This window comes from Bos mutus, chromosome 25, assembly GCF_027580195.1.
Source record: "Bos mutus isolate GX-2022 chromosome 25, NWIPB_WYAK_1.1, whole genome shotgun sequence".
In the NCBI taxonomy this organism is placed as follows: Eukaryota; Metazoa; Chordata; class Mammalia; order Artiodactyla; family Bovidae; genus Bos; species Bos mutus.
The window spans coordinates 26473136-26494841 of record NC_091641.1 but is presented as its reverse complement, the minus strand read 5'-3'; the positions used below and the strand labels follow the sequence as shown (position 1 = coordinate 26494841).

The window sequence follows — 21706 nt, the reverse complement described above, 5'->3', positions numbered from 1 at the left end:
GGCAAATAGATGGAGAAACAATGGAAACAGTGAGAGACTTTATTTTCCTGGGCTCCAGAATCACTGCAGATAATAACTGCAGCCATGAAATTAAAAGACACTTGCTCCTTTAAAGGAAAACTATGACCAACCTAGATAGCATATTAAAAGTCAGAGACATTGCTTTGCTGACAAAGGTCTGTATAGTCAGAGCTATGATTTTTTTTCAGGACTCATGTACAGATGTAAGAGTTGGACCATAAAGAAAGCTGAGTGCCTAAGAACTGATGCTTTTGAACTGTGGTGTTGGAGAAGACTCTTGAGAGTCCTTTGGACTACAAGGAGATCAAACCAGCCCATCCTAAAGGAAATCAGTCCTGAATATTCATTGGAAGTACTGATACTGAAGATGAAGCTCTGATACTTTGGCCACCTGATACAAAGAACTGACTTATTAGAAAAGACCCTGATGCTGGGAAAGATTGAAGGCAGGAGGAGAAGGGGACGACAGAAGATGAGATGATTGTATGGCATCATTGACTCGATGGACATGAGTTTGAGCAATCTTTGGGAGTTGGTGATGGACAGGGAAGCCTGGCGTGCTGCAGTCCATGGGGTCACAAAGAGTTGGACCTGACTGAGTGACTGAACTGAACCCAACTGAACTGAGTTTTAAAAAAATACTCCAGGTGATTCTGTCATTTGGTCAAGTCTCAAAATCACTGTCTGTGATTTGCAATTATTTGAATAACATTGGAGCACCAGCAACTGGGCACCAGCCCCAGGCCCTCCTAGTCCCCCCAGCTAGCTGCTCTGGGAATCTGGCCTTGCAAACCAGTGGGTCAACACCAGCCCCAGACCCTCCCAGCCCTGTAGCCATCTGCCATTGGACACAGCCCTGTTCACGAGAATTCTGGCACCAGCACCAGCTGCTGTTGACCCCAAAGGCAGCTACCCTAGGGCCCAGTGCAACACAACAGCAGGTCAGCATCCTCTGTATGAGGCAGGATCTGACTACCAACTGGGCCAGGGGCCAGCCCCACCCACCAGTGTGCCAGCAGCAGTCAGCACTCACACAACGAAAGGGAACATTTCGCCTGTATAACGGGCAACCCTAGAATATATAGCTTTTGTGTCCAGAGGGGTGTATGCTGTTGGGACTCAGGATTAATCTTACATAAGGCCACTTCTCCAAAACCTGGAAATTTAACTAACCTACCTGTGGCATGTTAAATCTCTTAAATTGTATCTGACTCTTTGCAACCCTATGGACTATCACCTGCCAGGCTCTTCTGTCCATGGCATTCTCCAGGCAAGAATACTGGAGTGGGTTGCTATGCCCTCCTCCAGGGGATCTTCCCAACCCAGGAATCAAACCGGCATCTCTTATGTTTCCTGCATTGGCAGGGGGTTCTTTACCACTGAGCTATCTGGGAAGCCCTACCTACTATGTAGACATAAATACAATAAATTAGGCAAAACTAGGAGACAGAAGAATATGTTTCAAACAAAGAAAAAAAGACAGAACCCCAGAAGAAGAACTAAGGGAAGTATAAATAAACAGACTGACAAAGAGTTCAAGGTGATGATTAAAAAGATGCTCAATGAACTTAGGAAAAGAACTGATGAACATAATACGAAGTTTAAAAGAGTTAGAAAATATAGAGAAGACACAAACAGAGCTAAGGAATACAATAACTAAAATGATTTTTTAAAAAAGACAACACTAGACAAAATCAACAATAAAGTAGATGATACAGAAGAACAGATCAGTGAATTGGAAGACAGAGTAGTGGAAATCTGAAACCCAAGCTGAATAGAAAAAAAGAAAAAATTTTATAAAAAATGAGGACAGATTGAGAGACTTCTGTGATAACATCAAGCATATTGACATTTGAATTATAGGGGACCAAAAGGAGAAGAAAAATAGAGAGGGGGGAGATTTATTTGAAGAAATAAAAGCTGAAAAATCTCCCTAACCTGGGGGAAAAAAACAAGCATTCAGGTGCAGGAAGCACAGAAAATTCCATACAAGATGAATCCAAAGAGGTCTATGCCAAGATACATTATACTTAGGAAAAATTAAAAAATGAAAGGAGAATCTCAAAGGCAGCAAGAGAAAAACAACGAGTTAGATACAAGGGAATTCCCATAAGACTATGAGTTGACTTTTTAATAGAAATCTTGCAGGGTGAAAGGGAGAGGTACAAGATATTCAAAGTGATGAAAAGGAAAAAAACCTAAAACCAAGAATACTCTACCCAGCAAGGCTATCATTCAGATTTGAAGGAGAGATAAAGAGTGTTACAGACAAGCAAAAGCTTTCAGTTCAGCACCACCAACCTGGCTTTAAAGAATTGTTAAAGGGACTTCTCTAAAAGGAAAAGAAGGGACCATGACTAGAAATATGAAAATTACAAAAGGACAAATCTCAGTCACGATGGCAAGCCTAGAGTAAAGCTAGTGGACCAACTACTTATAAAGCTAGTAGGAAGGTTAAAAGAGAAGAGTAGTAAAGTCATTTATATTTACAATAAGTAGTTAAGGGATACACGAAACAAAAAGATGTAAAGTAGAATGTCAAAAACATTAAGCACTGAGTGGGGGAACAACAAGTCAGAGTTGTTAGAAGACGCTGAAACTTAAGAGATCATCAACTTCAAACAGCATACAGTTACATATAAACCTCATGGTAACCACAAGCCAAAAATCTGAAAAATAAATCCAAAACATAACATATAGAGGCAATCACTGAACCATGAGGGAAGAGACGAAAGAAGAAAGGAACAAAATTATGCTACAAAGCATCCTGAAAACAGTGAACAAAATGGCAATAAGTTCATGCTGCTGCTGCTGCTAAGTTGCTTCAGTCATACTGACCAATAATTACATTTTTTTTAAAATTACATAACATTTATTAAGTAGAATAATGCACTCATTCAATTAGGAGATGTGTCCAGTACCAATAATCTCCTTAAATATAAATGAACTAAATGCTTCGATCAAAAGACAAAGATTGGCTGAGTGGGTTTATAAAGAGATGTGCATATATATCATATAGATATATAGATATTTATGATGTCTACAAGAGACTCACTTCAGATATAAAGGCACAAACTGAAAGTGAGGAGATAGAAAAAGATATTCCATGTAAATGGGAGAAACAAGAAAGCTGGGGTAGCAAATAATACTTACATTATGCAAAATAAACTTTAAAACAAAGACTGTAACAGAGACAATTAAAGGCATTACATAATGATACAGAAAATCCATCAAAAAGATGTAACAGTTACAAATATATATGCCTCCAACACAAGTACATCTAAATAAATATCAAAAATATTAATATCAAAAAACATAACAGGAAAAACTGACAGTAATACAATAATACTAGGACACTTTAATACCCCATTTACACTAATGCACAGATCATCCAGATAAGAAATCAATGAAAAAACACTGGCCTCAAATGACATATTATACCTGATGAATTTAGTAGCTACATACAAAACATTCCAACCCAAAACAGCAGAATACACACTCTTTTCAAGTACACATGGAACATTCTCCAGAAAAGAACATATGCTAAGCCACAAAACAAGTTTCAATAAATTTAAAAATACTGATATCATATCAAGCATCTTATTCAAGCACAACAGTTATGAGATGAAATCAACTACAAGAAAAAAACCTCCAGAAAAATATGCAAACATGTGGAGGCTAAACTATATACTGCTAAACAACAAATGGGTCACTGAAGAAATCAAACAAGAAATCAGAAAATATATGGAGGCAAATGTTAATAGAAACAGAACACTCCAAAATCTATAAAACAGCTCAGGAAACAGGAAAAATATCAAATAAACAGTATAACCTTACACCTAAAGGAACTAGAAAAAAAGAACAGATGAAACCCAAAGTTAACTGAAGGAAATGTATAATAAAGATAAGAGCAGAAATCAAAGAAACAGAGGCTAAAAGAATACAATAGAAAAAAAAAAAAAACAATGAAACTAAGAAGTGGTTCTTTGAAGATTTTTTTTTTAATGGATAAATGTTTAGCCAGATTCATCAAGTAAAAAATAGAAGACCCAATTAAATAAAATCAGAAATAAAAGAGAAAAAGTTATAACCAATGCCACAGAAATTCAAAGGATCACAAGAGATTATTGTGAACAATTATATACCAGTAAAATGGACAACCTAAAATAAATGGATGAATTCCTAGAAACATATAATCTCCCTAGACTGAATCAGGAAGAAATAGAAAATATAAACAGATCAATTACTCAGAACGGAATCAAATCAGTAATTTTTAAAAAAATCTCCCAAAAAACAAAAGCCAGGACCGGATGTCTTCACAAGTAAACTTTACCAAACAGTAAAAGAAGAGCTAGAGAAGGCAATGGCACCCCACTCCAGTACTCTTGCCTGGAAAATCCATGGGTAGAGGAGCCTGGTAGGGTGCAGTCCATGGGGTCACGAAGAGTCGGACACGACTGAGCGACTTCACTTTCACTTTTCACTTTCATGCATTGGAGAAGGAAATGGCAACCCACTCCAGTGTTCCTGCCTGGAGAATCCCAGGGACGGGGAGCCTGGTGGGCGGCTGTCTATGGGATCACATAGAGTTGGACACGACTGAAGTGACTTAGCAGCAGTAGCAGCAGCAGCAAAAGAAGAGCTAATACCTGTCTGGGTATTTACCTGAAGAAAACAAAAACACTGATTCAGAAAGAAATGTGCACACCAATGTTTATCACAGCCTTATTTAGAATATCTAAGACATGGAAGCAACAGAAGTGTCCACTGATAGACAAAGAAGGAAAATTGCACGTGTATGTGTGTGTAGACACACAGACACACATACACACACACAATGGAATAACATTCTAACATAGAAAAGAATAAATTCTTGCCAATTGCAACATCCCGAATAGGTCTAGAGGGTAAACTGCCAAGTTAAATAAATCAAACAGAAAAAGGCGAACATTGTATGACTTCACTTACATGTGGAATTTTGAAAACAAAGCAAATGAACAAGCAGAACAAAGAACAAACAGATTCACAGATACGGAGAACAAATTGTTGGCTGCTGGTGCGAGGGGCAGGGGGGATGAGCAAAACAGAGGAGGAAGATAAAGAGTCACAAACTTCCAGTTAAAAAATAAATAAGCTACATGTAAAATAATGAAATTAGAACATTCTCTAACACCATACATGAAAGTAAATTCAAAATAGATTAAAGGCCTAACTGGAAGACCAGATACTATGAAACTCCTAGAGGAAAACATAAGCAGAACAGTCTGACATAAATCACAGCAATATCTTTTTGATCTGTCTCCTAGAGTAATGGAAATATAAAATATAAGCAAAAATAAATAAATGGAACCTAATTAAACTTAAAAACTTCTACACAGCCAAGGAAACCATAAACAAAATGAAAAGACAGCCTACAAAATGGGAGAAAATACTTGCAAATGATGTAACCGACAGGGGATTAATCTCCAAAACATATAAACAGATCATACAGCTCAATATTAAAAAAATTTTTTTAATGGGTAGAAGAGCTAAATAGATATTTCTCCAAATAAGACATACAGATGGTCAAAAGACAAAGATCCACATCTGTAATTATTAGAGAAAGGCAAATCAAAACTGCAACAAGATATCACTTCACGCCAGTCAGAATGGCCTTAACCAAAAGTTTACAAATAATAAATGCTGGAAAGGGTTTGAAGAAAAAGGAACATGCCTACACTGTTGGTGGGAATGTAAATTGGTATAGCCATTATGGAGAGCAGTCTGGGGGTTCCTTTAAAAACTAAAAATAGAGGTACCCTATGTCCCTGCAATCCCAACTCCTGAGCATGCATCTGGAGAAAATCATAATTTGAAAAGATATGTGCACGCCAGTGTTTACTGCAGCACGATTTACAATAGCCAAGACATGGAAGCAACTTAAATGTCTATTGACAGATGAATGAATATATTGGTACAATGGAATACTACTCACTCTAGAGATTATCATACTAAGTAAGTCAGATACAGAAAGATGAATATCATAGGATATTATTTATATGTGGAATCTTAAAAAAATGATACAAATGAACTTATATACAAACCAGAAATAGACTCACAGACATAGAAAACAAATTTGACATTACCAAAGGGAAAAAGGGAATGGGGAGAGATAAATTAGAAGTTTGGTATTAACATACACACACTACTACATATAAAATTTAAAGATGCATAACCAACAAAGACCTGCTAAATAGCACAGGGAGCGATACTCAATATTTGGGAAAAAGGAATCTGAAAAAATAAATATATATGTATGCATAACTGAATCATTTTACTGTATACCTGAAATTAACACAACATTGTAAATCAACTATACTTCAGTTAAAAAAATAAAATAAACTGAAAACAAACATGTAAATAAATAAGTCACAGGATAGAATGTACAGCACAAAAATGTAGTCAATATGTATGGTGACTGATATTAACTGGACTTACCATGATGATCACTCTGTAATGCATAAAACGTCAAGTCACTATCTCGTACACCTGAAACTAATATAATATTATAAGTCAGTTATACTTCAACAAAAGGAAATTGGAGCAGTTTGCTTTTCATATGACATTATATAGAACTCAGCTAAGAACCTCTCTGTTCTGCAGCTCTTTTAAAATGCTAAACCTTTCATCTCTTTTAAGTAATTGATTCCTTCAAATGTTGTACCTTTTCCAGAGTCATTTTTTTTTGTTTTCAAAAACGTAGCCATTTCATATGACCACACTTTCTTCCTGAGTCAGACTTATGTGGGGGTTTAATCTGATATTTTCATTTTTCCAATTTAAATTTTTAAATTGATATATAATTGATGTATAGCATTATATTAGTTTCAGGTGTACAACATAAGATTTGATATTTGTATATTGCAAAATGATCACTATGAGGCTAGTTATCATCCATCACCATCAGCCAGTTCAATTCAGTCGCTCAGTCCTGCCTGACTCATTGCAACCCCATGGACTGCAGCACACCAGGCTTCCCTGTCAATCACTAACTCCCAGTGTTTGCTCAAACTCACGTCCAGTGTTTTGGTGATGCCATCCAACCATCTCATCCTCTGTTATCCCCTTCTCCTGCCTTCAATCTTTCCCAGCATCAAGGTCTTTTCCAATGAGGCAGTTCTTTGCATCAGGTGGCCAAAGTTTTGGAGCTTCATCGTTAGCATCTGTCCTTTCAATGAATATTCAGAACTGATTTCCTTTAGGATGGACTGGTTGGATCTCCTTGCAGTCCAAGGGACTCTCAAGAGTCTTCTCTAACACTACAGTTCTAAAGCATAGATTCTTCGGTGCTCAGCTTTCTTTAAAGTCCAACTCTCACATCCATCCATCACCATGCTGCTGCTAAGTCACTTCAGTGTGTCTGACTCTGTGCGACCCCATAGATGACAGCCCACCAGGCTCCCCCATCCCTGGGATTCTCCAGGCAAGAACACTGGAGTGGGTTGCCATTTCCTTCTCCAATGCATGAAAGTGAAAAGTGAAAGTGAAGTCACTCAGTCAAGTCTGACTCTTAGCGACCCCATGGACTGCAGCTTACCAGGCTCCTCTGTCCATGGGATCCATCACCATACATAGTCATAATCGTTTTTTCTTCTGAATGAAGATTTTTAAGATCTGAATTTTTTAACAGCTTTCAAATATATAATACAGTATTATTTTTTTACTTTTTAAAAAATTTTATTTTATTTTTAAACTTTACAATATTGTATTAGTTTTGCCAAATATTGAAATGAATCCACCACAGGTATACCTGTGTTCCCCATCCTGAACCCTCCTCCCTCCTCCTTCCCCATACCCTCCCTCTGGGTCATCCCAGTGCACCAGCCCCAAGCATCCAGTATCGTGCATCGAACCTGGACTGGCAACTCGTTTCATACATGATATTATACATGTTTCAATGCCATTCTCCCAAATCTCCCCACCCTCTCCCTCTCCCACAGAGTCCATATAAAATAAATGACCCAATCAAAAAATGGGCCAAAGAACTAAATAGACATTTCTCCAAAGAAGACATACAGATGGCTAACAAACACATGAAAAGATGCTCAACATCACTCATTTTCTCAGATTATGAGTGATTATGAGCAAATCAAAACCACTATGAGGTACCATTTCACGCCAGTCAGAATGGCTGCGATCCAAAAGTCTACAAGCAATAAATGGTGGAAAGGGTGTGGAGAAAAGGGAACTCTCTTACACTGTTGGTGGGAATGCAAACTAGTACAGCCACTATGGAGAACAGTGTGGAGATTCCTTAAAAAACTGGAAATAGAACTGCTTTATGATCCAGCAATCCCACTGCTGGGCATACACACTGAGGAAACCAGAAGGGAAAGAGACACGTGTACCCCAATGTTCATCGCAGCACTGTTTATAATAGCCAGGACATGGAAGCAACCTAGATGCCCATCAGCAGATGAATGGATAAGAAAGCTGTGGTACATATACACAATGGAGTATTACTCAGCCATTAAAAAGAATACATTTGAATCAGTTCTAATGAGGTGGATGAAACTGGAGCCTATTATACAGAGTGAAGTAAGCCAGAAAGAAAAACACCAATACAGTATACTAACGCATATATATGGAATTTAGAAAGATGGTAACAATAACCCTGTGTACGAGACAGCAAAAGAGACACTGATGTATAATACAGTATTATTAATTATAGTCACCATGCTTCACAATACATTCCCCAGACTTATCTATTTTATAACTGGAAATTTGTACCTTTTGATTCCTTTCACCCAATATGGTATTTCAAAAATGAGCTTTTGAGCTTGTTTTCTTTTCTGCTGTTTGTGCCTTCTGTTCTATTACATCAGATTCTATAATTATTAATTTGCTGTTTGGAATGTTTTATTGTATTTTGTTCTTATTCTGGCATCTTGGGGTTTATAACAAGTTCTCTTATTGTTTTATTAGTTATTCTTTACAGTAAAGGCATTGAAGTTTATTAATTTTTCTCTGACTACAGCTTTTATTGTATTTCATAGACTGTTATAAACGGTTGCTTTATTTATTGCTTTAAAAAAGATTGAATTTTGTTGTCTAAGATCGTGTTTCTCAATTTTTAAGTTCTAAGAAATGAATTTCTAATATTATTGAATTATTATCAGAGAGAATTTGGCTTGAATAAAATCTCTTTATTTCATTTGTTGAGACTTTGTATTCAGATATCATGGGTACTAGAAAACAATACTTACTTTCGTTAATATAAGCCTGTTTCTGTACATATCTATTGAGTTTTTAGGTTGCACAATGCAATTTCTCCTGTCCTTATATATTTTTATTTCTATTGTTTTCTTTAATGGAAAATAAGAGCATTGATTTCTTCAAAAACATATGTATTCATTTTATCAAGTTCTCATTATTTTTCTAATAGTTTTCAGTTTTTGAACTTGGTGTTACTTTGTGTTTGGCAGGGGTTCAAGTGCGTTTTAACAGTAACTCATTCATTGAAACTCCAGGCAACCCTCGGAGGATGCTAAGAAGGATGTGAAACAACTTTGCACAGCTTCAGAGGTAAGATAAACGGAGCAGATTCAGGGTCCAAACTGGGATGGTTTGGATACAGTCTTGTCCTCAAACAATACCCTGCATCTGACATCTGTGGCATGGTTGACTTTCCACTCCTGCAAATGGTCCCCTCATTATACTAATGCAAGTTCTCCATCTTCTTAGGGGACCCTACTCTTGTAGCTAAATCCAGTGGGTCCCAGGTAGTGCCAGGCTCAAGCCAGGACTCAGCGCCCTTGTTGAGATGTTTTTGGATTATGTCTAAAAAAGTGATTAATTCACTGATCACTATGTGCCAAGGACTTAGTACTGGCAGTAGTGAACAAAACTGATAATACCTGCCCTCATGGGGCTTATAATCTATGGGGTGAGATGGTTATAAAGCACAAACTATAATAAATGATTTTTTATGTTTTATAAAATAATAGTTATTTATTTGGTTGCGGTATGTGAACTCTTAGTTGTAGCATGTGGGATCTAGTTCCCTGACCAGGGATTGAACCTGGGCCCCTGCGTTGGGAGCCTGGAGTCTTAGCCATTGGACCACTAGGGAAGTCCCATAAATGATTTTTATACAAAAGGAAATCAGTGCTACAGTAAAGGTGATCAGGAGTGTTGACTGCAGTTTCACTAGGATAGTCAAAAAAGGCATAAATGAGCTGGCATTGGTGCACAAGCTTGAACAGGGTGAAGGAGGGAGGTGTGCAGAGATCCTGGGAAGGGTTGTAACTGGTGAAGAATATTCTATACAGAATGAATAACCAGGGCAGTGTCCTGAGAAAGGCCTGACTGGTATGTTTCAGAGACAGCAAGGAAGCCAGGGTAATGGAGAAGCATGAGCCACAGGGAGGGGAGCTGCTGCTCAAGGTGAGAAATGATGGGCTTGAGAGCAGTTTCGTTGTGTGTGTAAAGCCCAGGGGGAGAACAGGGAGCAAGAACCTTGTTTAGGAGAAAATAGGGAAGTGCGTCGGAGAAGGCAATGGCACCCCACTCCAGTACTCTTGCCTGGAAAATCCCATGGACGGAGGAGCCTGGTATGCTGCAGTCCATGGGGTCACTAAGAGTCGGGCATGACTGAGCAACTTCACTTTCACTTTTCACTTTCATGCATTGGAGAAGGAAATGGCAACCCACTCCAGTGTTCTTGCCTGGAGAATCCCAGGGACAGGGGAGCCTAGTGGGCTGCCGTCTATGGGGTCGCACAGAGTCGGACACGACTGAAGTGACTTAGCAGCAGTAGCAGCAGCAAGGAAGTGCGTACTGGAGACAGGGAGTTAGGTAACTCTTCTGAGGACTTTTGCTGCAAAGGGAAGTGAAATACGAGGAAGCAGGACCAAGAGAGGACTTTGTTTTTGATCAGAGAAGTAGCAGTAAGTTTGAATCCTGGAAACCATGCTACTGTAGAGAGTGGGGAGGCAAGAGAGGGTCGTGGTGGAGTGATGTCCAAAAACCAAGAGAAACAGTGGGGTCTCATGGGCAAATGAGAGTGGGCTTCATGCAGGAGCCTGGCTAGCATGTCCACCAAAACACAGTCGATGCAATGAACACTGCAGTATGTGTCTTTTTGAATTATGTACCCCAGTGTGCACTGCAGCACTATTTACAATAGCCAGGATGTGGAAGCAACCTAGATGTCCACTGACAGATGAATGGATAGAGAAGATGCAGTACATATATACAAAGGGATATCACTCAGCCATAAAAAGCAATGAAATTGGGTCATTTGTAGAGATGTGGAGGGACCTAGAGTCTGTCATACAGAGTGCAGTGAGTCAGAAAGAGAAAAACAAATATTGCATATTTATGCATATATGTGAAGTGTTTAAAAAAAAAAGGTACAGATGAACCTATTTGCGGAGCAGGAATAGGAATGAAGACGTAGAGAACAGCATGTGGACATGGAGGGGAGGGGAAGGTGGGATGAATTGGGAAGTTAGGATTGACATACAGGCATTGCCACGTGTGAAACAGATAGCTAGTGGGGAACTGCAGGAGCTCAGCTCAGTGCTCTGATGACCCAGATGGGGGTGATGAGGGGGGTGGAACGGAGACCCAAGAGGGAGGGTTATATGTATACATATAGTTGATTTATTTAATTGTATAACAGAAACTAACACAATATTATAAGGCAATTACACCCCAACAAAAAATACCTTAGTCGATGCACGTGCAAGGGAGTGTGGCAATGAGGCAGAGGGAGCTTGTGGGAACCCCTTTCTGCTTGCTTTCTCCTTCCTCAGTGACGTATGAAGCAGGTCCTCAGGCAGGTGAGGGAGAGAGAGGGGTGTTAGAGACTGAAGGGCATGGGAGAGTAAATGGACTAGCAATACGTGGAGGGACAGAGCAGCCTCAAGGGCCCACCTGAGGCGCATGGTTGTAGAGGGACAACCTGTCCCTTTATGACGGCCGTGGGACGTGACACCCAAGAGCTGGGCAGCTGTGTTTCTTAAACATGGAGGGCATTGCTTCGCCATGAGAGAGAACTAACCAAGCTTTCGAAGAGCAGCAGAGACAGAAGATGTTCGGACAGACTTATGTGTTCGCATCTCTGGTTCCAGCTCTTCCCGAGGCATAGCTTTATCCGTAACCTTCTTTCAGTTAGGTTGCTCAATTCCATCCCATATCTCAGTGTACCAACTGTAGAAACAGAAGCCCAGTTTGAGTGGCTTCAACCACCTCATGTCTGAAACAAGGAGCAAGGGTGGGCCATATACAGTAGATCACAAAGGCATCAGGGACCTAGGCTGCTTCTCTCCTTCTGGCTCATTACTTCTGAGTAATGACTTCTATCCTCATGGTCATAAGATGGCTGCTGGAGTTCCAGCTATCCTTTTTACATTCTAGAAAGAACAGAAATAGCAAGGGACGAGAGGGCACTCACTAACGGGTTTAGCACCAAAGGCTATCTTGGAAGCTCCACAAAAACATCTATTGCTCTTTCTTTGATCACCTCAAACTACAAGGAAAGTTGGGGACCATTGTTTTCTGCTTGGGCATATCATCATCCTAAATAAATCAGGATTTTTTTTATCAAGCAAGAAGAGACGAACAGGTATCTGGCAGGCAGCTTTCAGACTCAAGCATATCCACTTTTCCCTTGAGTCTTTTTGAAATGGATTCCTGAGGTATACAAGCAAAAGGGACTTGAGCTACACTGAGGAATAACAACAGGTACAAGGTGAATTGAGATGAGGGTGCAAAACAGAGGCTGCAAACAGGACGGAAACGAGTTTGGGGTAGAAGGCTGAAGCTACAACTTAAAGACACATGGACTAGACAGAAACACTGGCAACACACTGAACTTCTGAAGGGGTGAGGGTAAAGTTAATAAAACAAAAGAGAATTTGGACAAGAAAATGTTGAGATAAAATACACCAGTTCAGTTCAGTTCAGTCGCTCAGTCGTGTCTGACTCTTTGCGACTGCGTGGACTGCAGCACACCAGGCCTCCCTGTCCATCACCAACTCCCAGAGCTTCTTCAAACTCATGTCCCTTGAGTCGGTGATGCCATCCAACTATCTCACCCTCAATCATCCCCTTCTCCTCCAGCCTTCAATCTTTCCCAGCATCAGGGTCTTTTCAAACGAGTTGTCTTCAAATCTTATTTTTTGGTAAGATGGTATCCCTTTGACTTTTTATTAATGGACTTTTTGCTAACTCATTCTATCTTCTCATCATACCCAAGAAAACTGTCACGTTTTCACTAATCATTGTTTGAAAAAATCCAAAATGACAAAAGAACTTCCATGAATTAGGTAGCATTTTTCACTTACATGGTACAAGAGCATATATACACATTTGATAAAAACAGATCTAACCTTTATTTATTCAGTCGACAGATGATGGAGCTTTAAAGAAATTGGACTTCCTAAAAGCTGGATTTCATGAGACAGTTCTTGAATCACTCCAGTGGAACCCTGTCAGTGAGGTCCTCTTGACCAGCCTGTTTAAACTTGCCCTATCCTGGTCATTCTAGCAGACGGCCCCTTAAACTTTTTTTCACTCTTTACTCCCTGCTAATACTTGTTCACATATTTATTTGCTCATTTTGGTTGCACATATAATCAAGGATCTAGAATTTAGAATGCAGTCTCCAGGAGGGCAGGGACCTTCCATGCTTTATTCATCCCTGAACGCCCCCTTCATGAGCACCATCCTGGGTATCATAGGTTCTTGATAAATATTTGGTGATTACTACTGTTAACACTCTCCACACAGGGCTTGGCACATAGTAAGTGCTCCGTACACTTCTAACTCTCACCATCACAGTCATCAGGATCATCACCCACCATCATCACGGCTGTGTCCTCCCACAATTCTAAGCCTATAGCCCCAGCGACCAGATCGTGCACCACTAATACACACAATGATGGAGAAGGAAAAGGAAATCCACTTCAGCATTCTTGTCTGGAGAGTCCACGGACAGAGGAGCCTGGAGGGTTACAGTCTGGGGGGGTTGCAAAGAACCAGATGTAACTGAAGCAACTTAGCACGCATGCAATACACATAGGAAACACTTATTTTGAAGAGAAGTCTGCCAAGCTAGTTTGAGACTTGGACCCTTTTCAATCATCACATAAATGAGAGGCTAGTATTGAACAAAGGCTGTGAGAAGACTGGGAGTGGATAAAAGAGGTGGTACAGAACAAGGTCAGATAATCCCCTAAGCAGTGGTGGTGGTGGTGGCTGATTGTCACACATCCTTTCCTCAGCTGGTGTCTCCTCTTCTCTCAGATCACTCTCCAATCCTGACCAACCCCGCCACCCCTACCCCCACGCTACCCTGGCAAATCGGCGGGGTTTTCTCCTACACAGACCCAGTTAGGACCCCCACTTAACTTATTCTAGTTGTCTCCTGCAAATCTTATCTGCAGGCAAGTACTACACGCTGTCAGAGGAAAGTTATTTGCTACCTAGAGCTCCCTCTGCTGATACAGCTGGCAGACAGTTCTCCGGAAAAGCCGCAGGTTTCAGAAGCACAGCTGGGCGTCTGGCGGGGCATGTCACCTGCGTCAGCCTGTGGTCTGATCAGAGGCCGTTTCCTTCTCTTGGGTGGGGTTGAGGGTGATGCGTGTCTATGTCCTTATGTGTTTTGGGGAGCCCTGGGGAGGGGCTTTCAGCATCCTGGCTCTTCTGACCTCCAAGCGCCCCAGGAACTCTGGTTCTTGCACTTGCTTGTTGGAGAGAGTCAGGAATTCCTGGGGGCGGGACGACGGATGGATGTTTCATGCATAACTCTCTCACTGACATTCAGGAACAGGTGACCCATGTTTATGATTTCTGTCTGAAGCAGAAGTGAAACCTAAGGGGAGGTTTTAAATTTTTTAAGAGCAAAGTCAGAGTCAATTTGTAGAGTTTGGGTAAACAAACTCTGCAATAAACCAAAAAGAAACAGGGACATGATTAAGATTTCAAAAAATAAAAATTGTGTATTTGTCTTAATTTATTATTCAGCTGAAGTTTATTTAAATTTAGAAGAAGGCATGTCAATCCCTAGTCTCAGGTACCTCCCGTCAGAACTACTGGAGAGAAAGGGAGGGCATCTTCATTATAGACCAGCCTGCTAACATTCCTTCAATTCTGCCAGTGGTCAGTACCAATATCTTATAGGGAATGCCTATAAGATATTATGCCACTCCGCTGCCTCTGCCCTCTAGTAGCCTTTGCGTGTGTGTGTGCTTAGTCATGTCCGATTCTTTGCAACCACTTGGACTATAGGGTGCCAGGCTCCTCTGTCCATAGGGTTTCCCAGGCAACAATACTGTAGTGGGTTTCCATTTCCTTCTCCAGGGGATCTTCCTGACCCAGGGATCAAACCCGAGTCTCTTGTGTCTCCTGCAATCCAGGCAGATTCTTTACCACTGTGCCACCCAGTAACCTTAAGACATGGGTATTATCAGTCTTCTTCACCTTTTACAGATGGAAATGCTGAGGCTTGGTAACGCTAAACAACTTGTTTAAACTCATACAACTAAAAAGTTGCTGTGATGGGCTCTGTGAACTTCAGGTACCAGGCTCCACTCAGCAGCTGTCTTGCTGCTGGAGGAACATCCCAGGCTCATTCCAGCAGCATGACTGTTATTGGTGTTCCTTGTTCAACCAAAGTTGACTCTACCCTGCACTATGGAAAGTGCCAGAGACAACAGAGATGAATGAGACCAGTTCCCTAACCTTGGGGTGCTTGGCAATCCTCCACCCAAATCAAGGACTAGGTTGAGTGCCACTTCTTCCAGGCTGCTTTCCCTGACTATTCTTTTTTCCCTCTGATATCTTTAGACACTGCCCTACTGTTCCAAATGAAATGAATAATATCTTACGTTTAACGAGCACTCACTGTGTGCCAATCTCTATAGAAAAAAATCTTTATATGCGTTATCTCATTTAATCCTTATAAGAAATCTATCAGCAAAGCCCTATTTTCATCCCACCCCATCCATTTCACAGAGCTTCCCAGGTAGTGTAGTGGCAAAGAATCCACCTGCCAACGCAGGAGACTCACATTTGATCCCTGGGTTGGGAAGATCCCCTGGAGTAGGAAATGGCAACCCACTCCAGCATTCTTGCCTGGAAAATTCAAGGGACAGAGGAACCTGGTACACTACAGTCCATGTGATCACAAAGAGTTGGACAGGACTGAGTGAACACAGATGCACCCATTTTACAGATGAAAAACTGAGGCATAAAGAAGCAAAACAACCGATGCTGAATGTCTCAGTTGAAAAGCGGCAGAGCTGGCAATCTGTTTGACAGCTCCTTGAGGGTAAAGACTCCCCCCACCCTGCCCCCTGGTTTCTGTCTTGTCCCCTAGCCTCGTGCTGGGCAAACCAGGATCTCAGAACTACTGATGCACTGATTTACTCTTCCCTCACTGAAAAGTGGTGATAAAACAAGATTCAGGGATGGGATAGGGGAAGGTATCCCACAAATCAGCTAGAACTTCTTCAGAGCTCTGGCTCTCAGTTAATGCAAGCGTAGGAAGCACACTTAAAAAGAAAAATTCCTTAGGGAATCTGCCGCATTTCTATATCACACTTGCCCAGCATGATGCCTAGCACATAACAGGGTCCAGGACATCTGTGTTGAATGACTGAATGAGCTTTTAAAATTCTCAAGAAACTTGCTGCTGTTGTGAAAGTCTGCTGCTGCCAGGTGCTTAGGCATTACCTGGGCCCCACAAAGATGCTTGAGGTACTGCTGTCTTGATCTGTCTCGGGGCAGGAAGATGGTCCCTAGGATCCCGCTTTCCCATTCCTCTATCTCAGGTGATTTTTCATCCCCAAAACCTCACATAAGCTGTTTATGGTATCCATAACCTGCCGGAGCTTTTAAACCTCTTTTCGGGGCGGCATTTTATGAGTCGAGATAAACAAACAACTCTCTCTTTCTCCAGGGACCCAGGGGGCTGGATCCTTAACCTCACTCCAGCCTGTGGCTCTCAAGGGAGCTGAACAAGAGTGTGGGCCCCAAAGGACTGTGGTTAAACAGTCCTTTGGTTAAACTGTGCCACGTGGAGGAAGCAGATAACATCACTGCTGCCTAGAGGAGAAATGCAGCAGAATCACTGAAGCAAAGATGCGCTAGAGGGCAGGGATGTCAAGTGTCTCCAGGGCAGTCCCAGCTGGGTTGGGAAGGTCTCTTTAGATACTAAGCAAGAGTTCTAGGGACATGACATGATGATCTTGGGGACCATCTCATTGAATTCTTCATTTGGCTTTAAAGAAACTGAAGTCCTGGGAAAGGAGTGGCCTGTCCAAGTCAGGTAAGCATCACGGTGACTTCATAGAGTACAAGCAACCTTCCCTGTACTTATTCCCACTTTCCTGTAAGACCTTGATCCCTATAGATTCTATAGGGTGGTTGGAGGGAATCTGGCTTTGCCCCAGTGCCAGAGGAGGTGTATGGGACCTTGGCCAAGCTGATGAGCACATTCTGTCTTTCTGGCCACAGTGCTTGGTTTAGGGGTGACCTGTGACCTGAAGCTGGCTTAATCAGAAAGAATATCTGGACCTTTGAGGAGAATGCTGGAAAATCCTGACCTTCCTTCTCTTAGGCTAGAAATGAACAAAAGATACAATTAGTCTGAGCAACTGATGCCAGGCTGTGACATGAAAAGAGAAACTCAGGATGAAGCTGGCCTCATGAAAGGCAGAGAGGAGAGATGGAAAGAAAAGCAGTCCCAGGACATAGTTCTGAGTTGCTGGATCAAACCTCACCTGATGTCTTTTCTCTGGAACATTTGGTTATATGATGAAGTAAACTCTAATTTTAAAGACATAATAAATGTTTTATTACTTGTAACCAAAATAGTCCCAGGTGATAAATAGATGGCCAAAGATTTGTGTGACCATAGGAGCTTGCCTCAGTTCTATCTCACTCCTGGTTAGATGGGCTGAGCCCAAGGCGGGCAGCCTCTATGCTTGGCTACATGCCCAACCAGGCCTGGATAGTCTGAAAGCTGAGCCTTTTCTGGAGTTTAGATCTCCTTAATTGGCATTTTACACGGCCAGTTCAGGGAAATGGGTTGGCTTATTATGTGGATCCAGAAAACACCTTCTTAGTGGCCACCCCCACTGCACCCTCATGAACCCAGAGCACTTCTTGCACGTCTCCAAAGCAACACTGACCTCACTGTTAGTGACCAACATGCACATCTGGCTCTTCGAGACTCCAGGCTTGCTGAAGGGGAGGTTAAGCCTCACTTACCTTTGGATTCCTGCACTCTACCTTGATGTTCACAGACTGTTGTTGAACAAGTGAAACAATCTCTTCCCTGCCTCCTTCTCATTATTCTTTCACTTTCTTCCCTTTAAAGCTAGGATCAGGTCGAAGAACACAGTGGATAAGATGCAAAGCCTTCACCCTGAGTCCCCAGTTCACAAGCTGGGGGTTTGATCTGCTACGGTTTTTGGATAGTGCTGAGTCTTATCTGGGACACCCACTCCTACTATGCACTCACCATGTGCTCAGGGCTGCTGGGCAAGAGGACACCAGAGGGAAAGACTGGAAAGACTGAGTCAGAGATGGCTGACGATGAAACTTGAGTCCACTGGGATCTGTGAGCCTAAAGCCTCATTGACAGAGGAGGACGCTCAGGCCCAGGGAGGAGTTCCTGGCTCAAGGTCACCAGGACAGTCCAGCCTTGATGGGAAAGAACTTGACTTTGTGATGTAAGACCCACTTGTTCTCTCAGGCAGTCAGAAAGGCGAGCTTCAGGGTGGATGAGAAGGACCTGGTGGAAGGCAGGGACCAGCCTTTGGGGCTTGCAGCCTGAGGCTTGAGGAACTCCACGGAGTCTCTCTCTCCCCAGGAAAGCACTTGCTCGCCAACTGGGTTTGGAAGTCTCCTGGCTTGTTGGTCCTTAGGGATCAGAGAAGTGACTCAATGAAGCCCTCAGTACATCTTTGGCACTAGGGGACCGGGTGTGATTCAGGAGTCACGCACATTCCGGTTTAGCCTCCTCCCCTCCCCTTCAAGCTAGGGATCCAGGGATCGGCCGCGTGAACCCCTTCCCTGGCTCAGACACCCCTGACACGTTTCTCGCGTCTCCACCTGCCAAGCAGTCTCTGCCCAGAGAAGACGCCTGGACCGCAAACTCCGGGCGGGGAGCTCGCTCCACTCAGCTGTTTCGGGCTTGCTTCCCACATGGAAGGCTGGATCTCAGGACCCCCGAGCCTCCCGACCTCCCCTAAATTCTGAGCGGGCCCGCCCTCACCCCAAGCTCCCTCTTCCTTTTATGCCTCCGGCCTCGTCTCCTCGGCCGCGGGCGGGGACTGTCCCCCTTCCCCCCACCCACTCCCGCCGGGGTCCGGGGGACCCGGGGCCCCCTCTGCTCGCCAACGCCCCCTTCCTCTCCCTCCTTCTTTTCCCTCCCTCGCCCCGCCCCCAGGCCCGCCCCTCTCCGCCCCGGCCCACGTCCCCCGGGCCCCGTGCCCCCAGCCCCCCGCGCCCCCGGGCCCGGGGCAGGGGCTGCGGGGCGGGGGAGCCCCGCGGGCGAGGCCCCCGCCCTCCCCGCGCGCCCCGCCCGAGCGCGCGCACCCGCCGCCCCCCTCCGCGGCCTCCGGCTCCCCGCCTCCCCGCCTTCCCCTCCTCCTGGTGACGTCCGGGTCCCTGCCCGTCTGAAAACTCCGCGCCGCGGCGGTGGAGGCGGCGGCGGCGGCAGCGGCGGCGGCGGCGGAGGAGGAGCAGCGGCTAGCCGAGGCGGCGGCGGCGGCCCGAGCGGGAGCCCAGGCGGCGGCGGCGGCGGCCGCGGGAGCCGCGGGGAGCGCGGGGGCGGCCCGGAGCGCCCCGGGTCCCCGCGCCCCGCTCGCCCGCCGTGCTCCGAAGATGGTGGCGGCGCCGTGCGCCCGGAGGCTGGCCCGGCGCTCGCACTCGGCGCTGCTCGCGGCGCTCACCGTGCTGCTGCTGCAGACGCTGGTCGTGTGGAATTTCAGCAGCCTCGACTCCGGGGCAGGGGAGCGCCGCGGGGGCGCAGCGGCCGGCGGTGCGGAGCAGCCGCCCCCGGCCCCGGCCCCGCGCCGCGAGCGCCGGGACCTGCCCGCCGAGCCGGCTGCAGCCCGAGGAGGAGGCGGCGGCGGCGGCGGCGGAGGAGGAGGACGGGGGCCCCCGGCGCGGGCTCGGGGAGGCGGCCCCAGAGCACCCCGCGCGCAGCAGCCGGCCAGCCGAGGGGCACTGGCCGCGCGGGCGCTGGTAAGATGCCCTTTCGGCTCGCGTCCTGAAGGGAGCAATGGAGGGAGGGAAACCGGAGGGCAGACGGCCGGACCCCACGCCCCCCCACCACCCCCAGCCCTTGAACCCCACTCATCAGATCGGGACTCCCCAAGCCTGCTGGCCCCACATCTCTTTCCCCTGGAAGCAGGGGCTGGGTCCCTGCCCCATCCCGAGTCTGAGGACTGCCCCCTGGGGGTCTGGGGAAGTTATCTCCAAGGAGGCGCTTTTAGGGGTTACCGGAGCCTGGCTGGGTGCCTATCCCCGTCACTCTAGCTAGGCGCCCCGACTTGCTCTGTGCTTGTGGGTGTTGCTGCCTCACTCCGGGTCTGAGACCCTGGACCGTGCCGGGATCCGCAGCCGCTGTTCCGGCGGTGGTGCTCAGCGCATCTCTGGTTTTTGCCTAGCTGGGTGCACACCACTCAGTCCTCCGTCTGCTGCCTCGTTGTCTTTGCCTGGCTTGAGAGGGGTCTGATCCCAAGTCCTCACCCGTGCCCCGGAGTCAAGACTCTGTCTCCAGTGCCCGGTCTTACTTTGAGTCTCCTGTTTTGCATCCCTGGATGCCTGAGACTCCTGTCTCTACCTTGTCCATGTCTAACCTTGCTCTCTCCTGGTTCCCTGTCTCCAGTATCAGGGCATGGCCCCTTCTCCTAGGCGTTTGTGTCCAGCTCTCTGTCGTAGTGTGTGGCTCGTTCCTGTCACCAGCTGTGTATCAGATCACAGCACCTCAACTTAGGCTTCTGTGGGTTTACTTTGCACCTCCTTGGGTGTGAACAATCCAGGCTCTGAAACTGTTCCCTCCGCAGATCTTCTGGGGCCATCTGGGTGTCTTCTACCCTGCCCACGACCTCTCCCGGGAGGCCCTTCACACCTTATTTGGCCCGCCTTGCTTAGCCCACTGAACTCAGAGCACACAGGAGAGGTCAGAGTCCCCACCTTTGAGCCAGGGTCTCAGCACCTGTGGGCGTGTCTGTCTTCAAGCTTAGGGATGTGTCTGTATCTGCCTGATGTGTCTGTATCTTCATCCCTGCTGCTTGCCCACAGAGCTTCTCCCAACCCTTGGGGACATTAGACACCAGGGGGTAATTTCAGGCTCTTAGGCACTGAATGCATGTCTCTGTCACCTGTCACTTTGGGAGCCTTCACTGAAGGCTGCCTTCAGACACAGCGTGATGCCCTTTGATCTGCCAAACTTCTTTGGAGGCAGAGAGGCGACCCTCTTTGCCAGAGTGCAGTTCTTTGTGTCTGTGGGCTGAGCCAGCCCAAGGCGTGATGCGATGGCATTTCACGTTGCTGGCTGGTCTGTGTGGGTAGCAGGGAGAAGTCTTTTCCCCGTTCCCAGGGAGGAGGATGGAGTGAGAGTCCCGGTGGGGAACCAGAATGTTCCGAATGCCTCTTATTTGTAGCAAAGGGTACTCTCAGA

At 44.9% G+C, this 21706-nt stretch overlaps 1 protein-coding gene across 1 annotated transcript in view; it reads left to right on the top strand.

Annotated features, from left to right (window-relative positions):
- The first annotated feature begins 19763 nt into the window (after positions 1–19763).
- Positions 19764–21706, top strand: part of XYLT1 (xylosyltransferase 1) — a 349260-nt gene continuing 347317 nt past the window's right edge. Inside the window, 1 exon segment of the mRNA XM_070363107.1 lies at positions 19764–20265. Within this exon segment, the coding sequence (XP_070219208.1) occupies positions 19903–20265 (363 nt within the window). The 5' untranslated portion in view covers positions 19764–19902.